The following is a 10571-nucleotide window of genomic DNA, read 5'->3' as shown; positions in this document are numbered from 1 at the left end:
TATATAATATCTTAAATTTTTTTTTTTAAATATACATAATTTATATATATATAGATTAACCTTCCAAACTTAAACTATTATATTATATATGAATAATGTTTTTAAATAAAAATAATTTCTGATTTAAAAAAAATAAAAACAACAAATGGTTATTTTCAAATAATGGATGTAATTTACATTATACTATCATTTAACAAGTATTAGATACGTTTTGATATATCATTATTTTCTATTTCCAGAAAAAAATAAATTGTTAAACATCAATATCATCTAGGTTAAGTATACAAACAACACAAATTCAAACATCACAAAAAATATTTACATAAACATTATAATACAATAATTTAATATAAAAATACAATTCAAAAACACAATATTCAAAAGAATAGTTATATACTTAATATTTGAAAATCAAATATATTTTTGCTAAAATTGTACTTACCTGGCCAAGGAGATCGACCATCTTTTTACGGATCGATCGATTGTTGAGCATGTGGTCGATCCGAAAATACTCTGCAGTTTAATTAAATATCTAAAACATTTATTCCAACACTCAACAGATAGTTTTGCTAAATATGATAACTAGATAGCCAACAAAATTACAAAAAAAAATATTTAAATAGTAAAAAATATGTTAATTTAACGTGTTAAAATTTAAAAATAAATTTTAATTATGACATGCATCTTAACATTTATATAAATATATATCATAATCTATATATAAATAATTTAACAACTTAAATTAGAAAAAAATAAAAATCCCAGACGTATTCCGGGTTAATCCCTAGTTTAACTTATGAAACACCTAATAACAGTAGATTCTTAAAATTCAGAAACTCTGCACAAATTCAAGCATGAGTTTTTGGATTAATGACGCTCTTTCAAAGACGCACAAATATGAAACCATAATTGATTTCGACATCAGAAACTAAAAGTCAACGACATGAAAATCGAACTTGGCTTCATCCCTTCCCCGGGAATCAACAACGTCCGAGCGACGGCAGCGATGGTAAAGCTCCTAGTCAACAGCGACGACCGTCTATCCGTCACCCTCGTCGTGATCCCTGAGCGCTTCTCCCCCAGTGGCACCTCCTCCGTCTACCCTGAGTCCGAAAGCCGTCTCCGCTATTACCACCTCCACGCCGGAGATCAATCGACTCATGATCAAGATCAGACATACATGTCCTACATAGAGAGCCAGAAACCGCATGTCAGAAACGCCGTCTCAAAACTCGCTCACGAGGTGTCAACCCATCCCGAATCGCCACGGCGGCTCGCTGGCATGGTGGTTGAATTTTTCTGCACGCCGATGATAGATGTCGCGGACGAGTTTGGCCTCCCGGCTTATACTTACTTCACGTCTAACGCTTCGTATCTCGGGCTAATGTTCCATGTTCAACACCTTCACGACCAAGAACACTTTGATGTCACCAAGTTGCGAGACTCCGACGCCGAGTTAGACGTTCCTAGTCTGACTCGACCTCTCCCGGCCACTTGCTTACCATCTGTGATGTTAAGCAAAGATTGGTTTCCGAATCTTTTGCGTCGAGCAAGGATTTTACGGGGAACAAAGGGTATTTTGGTAAACTCGGTTGCGGAGATCGAACCTCAGGCATTGAAGTTCTTCTCCGGCTGGAATGGTACTCCTCCCCTGTACGCGGTGGGACCCATTTTGGACTTGCAAACTGATTCCGGCGATGAGAAGAGGAGGGAGATTTTGCGGTGGCTAGATGAGCAGCCTCCAAGATCAGTGTTGTTCCTCTGCTTTGGACGCATGGGAGGCTTCAGTGAGAAACAAGCGAGAGAAATGGCCGTGGCGCTCGAGCGAAGTGGCCATCGGTTCCTCTGGTCGCTCCGCCGCGCTGCTCCGGCGGAAAAGATTATGACCGGAGCTCCTCCAGGGGAATTCACAAACTTGGATGCGGTTCTTCCAGAAGGGTTTCTTGACCGGACGGCGAAGATCGGAATGATCATTACATGGGCCCCACAAGTTACCGTGCTAGCGCATCCCGCCGTAGGAGGTTTTGTGACGCATTGCGGATGCAACTCGATTCTCGAGAGCCTTTGGTTTGGTGTTCCTATTGCAGCGTGGCCGATATACGCAGAGCAACAGTTTAACGCGTTTAGGATGGTGGAAGAGGTTGGTGTAGCGGCTGAGATACGTAAAGATTACCGGAGAGATAATCTGTTGGGAGAGTCGGAGATGGTGACGGCTGAGGAGATTGAGAGAGGGATCAACTGCGTGATGGAGCAGGATAGTGAGATGAGGAAGAGGGTCAAGGAGATGAGCGATAAGTTCCACATTGCGCCAATGAATGGTGGATCTTCGACGCATGCTATGCGGAAGTTTGTTCAAGACGTGATCGAAAATATTTCTTGAGAATGTCAATGTATTCGTATTTTATGCAATTTGAGACGGAATATTAAATGTGTGTGTTTGTTAAGTTTCTTGCCTCTTGGGCTTGTAATTTTGTTTCTTTGTTTCTGCTATTCGCAAATAAGGGAGCTGGTCTTCTTACTTTCAAGGAGCAGTATTCATTCCACTTCCACATTTTGTCAGTTTCTATTCACTTTGCAAGTTGTTGGAAGCCATTTCAGAACAAACACCGTAGTTATCAGATGTGTACATGAAACAGTTCTGGAATTGCATATCAAACTAGCGCTGCAGCCACTTCATGATCACACATTGATTGGTCTCTTATGATCCATGAGACCATATTTCCTGTTTTTTCTTATTGACACTTGAAACAAACAAAGAAGAAGAAAAAATTCATTGTCTGACTTTGTTCTAGACTTGTTGGAACAGAAAGAATATATCAGCTAATGTCGAAGTTTAAAGGTGGTCCTAGAATAGTGAGGTTAGTTTCTTGCTTCTTAAGTTTTAAGAATACGTCAAGGTTTCATTCAAATAACAGCAAGTGTAGTACGTGTGGGTTCTTCTAATAACAACTTGTTCTTTTGCTGGTGAAGAATCTAAGTAGTCTTAACTCTTTATTATGCAGCGAGTGATTCAGAAAACATCTTAAACTCCAAACTTAGTTTCACAGAGAAGGTCATAATCTGACTATTTCTTTCTCTAGACGCTCCATTCTTTAACCAAGCGACGACGGCCAGGGATCTTTGAAAGAGCTTCGGCCCAAATACGGACCCGGGTTCAAATTCTTCTGGCTACTAGGGGCAAAGTTTAACATATGGGCTCTGACCGAGGCATAATCCGGCCGATAAAGTGAGTTGTAACGGATACTCGCCGCTAGTCTGGATCCACTTCGGTGGAGGCCAGGATACACCGGATTATTAAAAAAAAAAAAACTCATGACTTTTCTTTCTTTTCGCTATAAATTTTAAACTCGTACAATATGGATCTATTTCTAACAAACACCCAATTAAATGTGTTGTACCATCTGAAAATGTTTAATACCATAAATAATATAATCTAAATGTTTTATGTTTTCAGATAACTGTTTTTAAATATACTAAGATCTAAAATTGTAAATCTAAAGTATTAATAGCCTCGTATTTCATATAACTTTTTAGACCACTTTTCACATGATTTTTTAAAATGGTAGATCTAAAGTATTGAAAGTCTTATATTTCATATTTTCTTAAACTATTATGTTTTAAAGTTTTAATAATAAGTGTAAATCCTAAAATCTACACTATGTATTTGATAGTGATCGGGAGTTCAATCTAGAGAAGAAATAACGTGGGCAACGATATCCTTAGAACACAACAATATAATCAGGTCTGAGTCATCGAAAATGGACTATATTCGTAGGTCGAATATCATAGAGATATAGGGAGAAGGAAGGATCGTGACTGAACTCAGGATCGAGCTGCCTACGTACCTATCAAGGGATCAAGTCATAACGTAGTTCGATTATCATCATCTCGAAGGAGATGTCGGTTTCATTGGTCTTGAGTAAGATGTCGGCCTCATCTGTCTCGTGTGGGACATCGTTTACGGGTGAGAATAATGAGCTCGGGATCTCGGATTGGCTGATCACGATCTCGTAAGATCGGGTCTCGTGTGAACAGCCTTGCTTCTTAGCGCCTCGGAATACATGAACGTATTCGATTAACGGAACATCGGTGGAGTTAGTCATCGTCTTGAGCTCATGAATACGAGCTTCTCTTTTATAGGAATGGGGAAGAATGGAAGAACTGTTTAATCATCACATGGGGGTAACGATTATACCATGTGTTGCTGAGACCGAAGTCTCTCTTTTCTCTTCATGTTTCTTTACTATTTGTTTATATGCTTTTTATCTCTGTTCAGGTCGTGGCCTCCCCTTCCTTGGTAGCTCCAACGCTTCTTTTATATGAGAGTAAAGCTGTTGCAAGAAACTTGTGGTTTGTTGCACGTGCTCCTCTTCTTTAGCTTTGACTCATTCTTTATAACTATCGATTCCAAGATATGTGGAGAATAATCCTCTTGATCTTTGACTCATTAATTCTCCAAAGAACCTCGGTCTTTATGGGCCGACGTCGCGTTACGAGTTCTCCTCAGCCCGTTTAAGCTTAACCCGAGATAGTCGTTAACTGGTTTTCTTATTCTTTTAGCGGGAGGAATTTAGTGCTAAATCATGTATCAACATTTGTCCCCCAGTTCTTCAAGTGAGGTGACAAGGTTGAAGAACGGAGAAGTCTTTTATCAACCGAAACAACATGATTCCGAGTCCGTTATATCTTCGATGAGTTCGTGAAGTCGTTTGCCATCCTATGGCGAGATCGTACAAGAAACATTGCATTGAGCGTTCGATCTTGGTGCCTTCGTGATCGATTGAAATATGAGTTTGTCGCCAGTAGATGAATTGAAGTTGTTTTAAGTTTTGTTTGATCACTGAGTGTTCGACTTCGTTTGTGTATATGGGTCCGGACGGGAGTTCGATGTAGTCGGTTTGAAATTGTTGCAGGAGAGACGAGAGTTGGATGGAGCTGAAAACTTCGGCCGAGCTTGTCAACAAGGTTCCTGATTCTGAGAAGTATATAGAGTCCCTTGATCTCTCGTGATAGATTGGACTTGTATGATGAATACATTCATCGAATTTGTTTTTATGAGCTTTTGATGTGAGTCTCGTTGTTTATTTTGCGTAGACTCAAGTATGTAAATATTTTGCGTTTGTGTAGAGGTGTTGGAAATATATTATATAATCCCAACGAATCATCAAGTTAATGCGAAATGATTGGTTACACGTCGATAATCGAACTTTTACTTTGGTTCGGTTAAAGGAGCAATGTATATCGCTCATCGTCGGAGTGTTCTGCGAGATAGAAGCTGATTAGGAATCTAACTCGCGGGCCATTGGTGGCCAAAGGACGCGGTTTATAGGTGTTGTTTTTGATTCGGTCGATGAGAGTTTGGGTCGTTTGAGACCGTGTGGTAAAACTCGCTAAGAGTTTGAGCTTGTTTAAAGTTGAAAATAGAGTTTAAGGATATTTCGCGCTAACTGAGACCGAAAAGTGAATCTCAATAGTAGTTCGAGCTACTGGTAGCGTGAGAATAATGTATAAAACATTTTGCGGTTTATATAAGTTTATTTATGAAACTTGTGATTTGAAATAGTGATTTGAATTGATAATATATAAGTTGTAAAAGTAATGCGAGAATCTATTCTCTGATGCAATGTATTTATGTGTAAATAGATTAAAGATAATTGTTTACCGACATGGGCGTGTTCTGGTTTTAACTACTGCGAACTAGCGGAGAAAAAATGGTGTTGGATGTTTGATCGGTTTTTCGTTGTGTAGTTGATGAGAAGTTGATGCGGCTGTGAATTATTAACTTGATATGTGCACAACTCATAGTACGTCGTCGTGGACCTTGTCGCGCTTACTGCCTCTTGCGGCTTTGCTTTTGTTTGGAAATATCGTTTAAACGACATGTGATCTTAGAATATTTCTGCGTGGTTTGTCCAGATTTATCGTTTTCCATATCAGGAAATGATTTCGTGGTCAGAGCCTTTTAGTGATACTTTGGATTTTTCTTGTGATTTTCCGCGGTTCGTTATAGATAAAATCAAATTTGCTTCTTCTACGGGAAGGGATATACTTCCCCCTTAAGTAGTTCGAGATCGTTTGAAGCCAGGCGTTTGATGGCTCTTTTCATAATGAAGTGGATGAATTTATCACTTAAGGAGTGTAGAATGCAAGGCTTGAGCTTTCTTCGCGCCTCTCCGGTATTTTTGTTTCGATCTGCTTGATATCATGCTCAATATATTTCTGGAGGCACGATATGAGATTGTTCAAAAACTCACTATCGATCTGAGAGTGTAAAGTTTCATTGGCTCCTTGACTTCAGCTCTTTGGGAGTTGTGTTGGTCGATATTCTTGAAGAGTTAAACTCGGCCACGGAGCTGCTAAGGTTCCTTGGACATATGACTCATTGTTTTCGTGGAGCAATATCCAGTTTCGGCACCTCGAGCTTCTGCATCAGAGATCGAACTCGATGCCATTGCTGGAGAAGGGCGACTTGTCGATCCTTCGTGTTTCACGAGCTCGTTAGATGTCGAGTCTGTCTATTTTTAACTCAGATGCAAGGTCTGTATTTGCTTAATGAAAGTGGATATGTGTTTCATACAGTTCGTATCTGCGTCATTAGGGTTTCGGAAGCTCGATAGCTCGAGGGTTTTTTGCGTTGCCTTTGGTCGGTCAAATTGATTGGAGCGCGAACTGGTAGGCTTTCGCGTTCGAGCTAGTTGATCCAATCTTTGCCCAGCCTATTGAGACTTAGGTTGTGGTGGTTTGATTTGGATCGGTGGTGCTGTCGAGATGCTTCTACGGTCTAGAAATGTACGGATCGTAAAATGGAAAATTCGGGAGCACCTAGAGATTCTCCGTGGCTTGATCGTGTTACGTCGGTGGCGCTCAAATAGGACAAGTCGTCGAGATGATATGATTGTAAATAGTGTCTCTCTTTGATCTTTGATCTTCGTAGTGGGACCTTTGTCTTAATTCACGACCTCTGTTTGTTGGAAAAGTCTCTCGACTATTTTCTTTCCTTTTGAACAAACCAACGGTTGAAGGGTTGATAATAACCATTTTTTTAATCCTTTGGCGGGATGTTGTCCCCCAGTTCTTCAAGCGAGGTGACGAGGTTGTAGAACGGAGAAGCCTTTAATCATGACTCCGAGCTCCCTTTTCTTTAATGAGAAGTTTTCCTCATTGGTCCTGAGCAAGCCATCAGCTTCGTCGGTTTTGAATGGTACGTCGGTTTTGGTTAACGAGTTCAACATCGTGATCGTGATAGAGGAACATGTACCCTTGTTCGTCTATCATAGTTATAATATGATCTCGGCTCTTATTATAATGAATACGGAGATTTTCTTATGTTGTAGGAAGATCGTAACGAAATGGTGTATCATCAATTTCATATCTTGTTGGGATATGTTCGTGATGGGAGAGAACCGCTTCCATCAAACACATGACTGTATTTGGCTATCTTTAGCTAACGAGAGCCCCCTGGTCGTCTGTTTATAATACGCACATCCACTTCTCGTTTGCTTTTCGTGCGGTGAATATCAATTATTGAATATCTTTCTTCTATAAACAATTAGAATCATTTAACGCCCACAATCACATGATGATAGGACTATGGTGATCTTTTTAATGATTTCTCTTGAGCGGTGAGAACTCTTCTTCGCTGGAAGGTCAGAGAGGGGTGCTTGTAGTCGTGGTTGCCCAACTTGTGAGCTTTCGTTCATGGATGTCGCGTGGGTAGCAACCCTGGTTCAAGCATCTTATGATTCGATTTATAATTGTCTCGATTGAGACATCGATTTTGTTACCTTGAGTCAGATGCTTTCTTCATCGATCTCGAGCAAGATATTAGTTTCATCGGTCTCGAGCAAGACATAGAGTTCATGTAAATATCAACATATGAAAACGAGCTCTTGCCCTCATTCATCAGTATGAGCAGGTTTGTTTTCGTAACTTTCTTATCTTCAGTGAATAGAGAAGAAAGTATTCTTTGTGAAGAGTAGTAAAGAAATGCATCTCGTTTTCTTCTCTTTGAATAATCGAGTGGTGGGGGAAGCGTTTAACCATTAGAAAAACATAATGTTTTAGTTATGTGAGAATGAAGAAATCACCAAAGTCGCTGCTCTTGCTGAGCGAGGGGAATTCTCTTTAACTCACGAGCTCTTCAGCCTTGGGATGTCGTTTGCGGGAAATCTCTCTCGTCAAACTTATTGTAGGGGTGATCCCATCTCATTGTGAAATAAATATGACGGTTTTTTTACTTGTTCTTCTTTTTCTTATGAGAGCTCGTGCTCTCGTCTGGCAAGAGGGTGGAAGAAGATTCTTATTCTCAAGGTAATAATATCATTTTGCTAATAGTTTTCTCCGTTCTTGGTTTTGTCGAGTTGCTTTTTCGGATGAAAGATTATATTCTGGCCAAATACGTTACCGTATTTGACTCGTGAAGCGAATGTCGAACATGCTAATGGTCTTTAAGACTCGGCCTCTTCTTCTTTGAAAAGTTCGCGTCTTTGTTCATTATTATAATGAACATATGATTCGTTTCTCCTTGTAATATGGACACGTTTTTACTTTGTGCATCATGCATAGAATCGAGTGTCTTCCCTTCTCAAATAGTCTGAATCGTTTTGTTAATAATCACATCTAGGCAGACATGGTTTAATGAAATGATCGATCGCACCAGGTCGGGAGGATGATTTCATCAGTCTCGAGCGAGACGTTAGTTCAGTCTCGAGCGAAGCGTTTACCTTCATCGGTCTCGAGCGAAGCGCTTACCTTCATCGGTCTCGAGCAAGATTTCGGCTTTATCAGTTTTGTTGTCTCGAGCGAGACGTTGGTTTCATTGGTCTCAAGCGAGACTGATCGCCATGAAACAGCTTCGGTGTTATTTCTCTCGTTGAACCAAAGAAGTCTTTAGGGGCTCGTACTTCTTCTTTGGGAAGTGGAAAAGTCTTCATAGTGAAAGATGTCTACGGTTTTGGCTCCTTGAGGTCCAAGAATTCTCGTTTGTCACCTTTCCATCAAACGGTGGTGAGTATATTACTTGTTTCCCTGTCGGTGTTTTGCTCCAAGAGAGATATGGTATAATCATCATAAAAAGAGGAAGTCAAAACCAATTCACAGGGCGCATAGGACTATCATTTTTTTTTTGGTGGAAGAAGATCCTCATTATCATGAGATCATAATAATATGTTTCTGTTTGTTTACGATTCTCTCCATCCTCCAATGAGAAGTCTCGTTGAGCTGATTTGCTGAAGGAAAGATTCTGGTCTGGTCGAATAAGTGACCGTGTCGTGAAGAAAATAACGAGCACATTAGTGGTCTTTAAGAGCCCGTACTCTTTGGAAAGTGGAGAACTTCGGTCTCTAGATGTCTCTTTGATACAGATATCGAGCTCTCGAGGGTCGGTCGTACTTACTTTTTTGTACACATTCCGAAACGTGCTCGAGGTATTGCGTTTCGGCCTCTTTAGATTCTTCTTTGCTTTTGATCATCTATTGATTGAGGATTCCTGCTCGATTCGTGGTAAGGTCTTTTTCTTCGCTTTGTTCTAAGACCATCTTCTGTTGATAGTCACTTTGATGCATCTGTTCGGCTAGCAACCTTTCTCGTGTTGGGTGATCATTTGACTGGACCCGAACTCGGGAGGTCGGGCTATCAGAACTCGTCGTCGGCCTCCTGCGGTTTGAGAACGTTATCGGTGAAACTTGGCGAGATGTGTTATTTTTATCAGTAACAGATATTCAATTTAGCTGAGGTCAGGATCAAATCTCATGTTCCGTTTCTCGTTTATGATCTAGTAAGATCGATGCCACCGTGGTGTGATGGTTCATTTGTTGTGGTATTAGACACCATATGAGATGGATCCATTTTCGTGCTTACAAGCCTTAGATCGGGTTCCTATCAAGGATGTTTTTCGTTTCTCTTCCCCACAGTCGGCGCCAAAATGTAGATCCTAAAATCTACACTATGTATTTGATAGTGATCGGGAGTTCAATCTAGGGAAGAAATAACGTGGGCAACGATATCCTCAGAACACAACGATATAATCAGGTCTGAGTCGTCGAAAATGGACTATATTCGTAGGTCGAATATCATAGAGATATCGGGAGAAGGAAGGATCGTGACTGAACTCAGGATCGAGCTGCCTACGTATCCGTCAAGGGATCAAGTCATAACGTGGTTCGATTATCATCATCTCGAAGGAGATGTCGGTTTCATTGGTCTTGAGTAAGATGTCGGCCTCGTCTGTCTCGTGTGGGACATCGTTTACGGGTGAGAATAATGAGCTCGGGATCTCGGATTGGCTGATCACGATCTCGTAAGATCGGGTCTCGTGTGAAAAGCCTTGCTTCTTAGCGCCTCGGAATACATGAACGTATTCGATTAAAAGAATGTCGGTGGAGTTAGTCATCGTCTTGAGCTCATGAATACGAGCTTCTCTTTTATAGGAATAGAGAAGAATGGAAGAACTGTTTAATCATCACATGGGGGTAACGATTATACCATGTGTTGCTGAGACCGAAATCTCTCTTTTCTCTTCATGTTTCTTTACTATTTGTTTATATGCTTTTTATCTCTGTTCAGGTCAAGGC

At 40.4% G+C, this 10571-nt stretch overlaps 1 protein-coding gene across 1 annotated transcript; it reads left to right on the top strand.

Annotated features, from left to right (window-relative positions):
• The first annotated feature begins 635 nt into the window (after positions 1-635).
• LOC106405077 (UDP-glycosyltransferase 71B1-like) lies at positions 636-2545 on the top strand. The gene has a single exon (XM_013845685.3). It carries the CDS (start codon positions 944-946, stop codon positions 2378-2380), a length of 1437 nt encoding a protein of 478 aa, XP_013701139.1. The 5' UTR covers positions 636-943; the 3' UTR covers positions 2381-2545.
• Positions 2546-10571: the final 8026 nt, after the last annotated feature.

This window comes from Brassica napus, chromosome C5 (genome assembly GCF_020379485.1).
Source record: "Brassica napus cultivar Da-Ae chromosome C5, Da-Ae, whole genome shotgun sequence".
NCBI lineage: Eukaryota > Viridiplantae > Streptophyta > Magnoliopsida > Brassicales > Brassicaceae > Brassica > Brassica napus.
This window is presented reverse-complemented; position numbering and strand designations above follow the sequence as displayed.

What these genes read in the sequence shown, in the direction of transcription:
- LOC106405077 (XM_013845685.3), top strand. Translation starts at nt 944, where the DNA reads ATGAAAATCGAACTTGGCTTCATCCCTTCCCCGGGAATCAACAACGTC.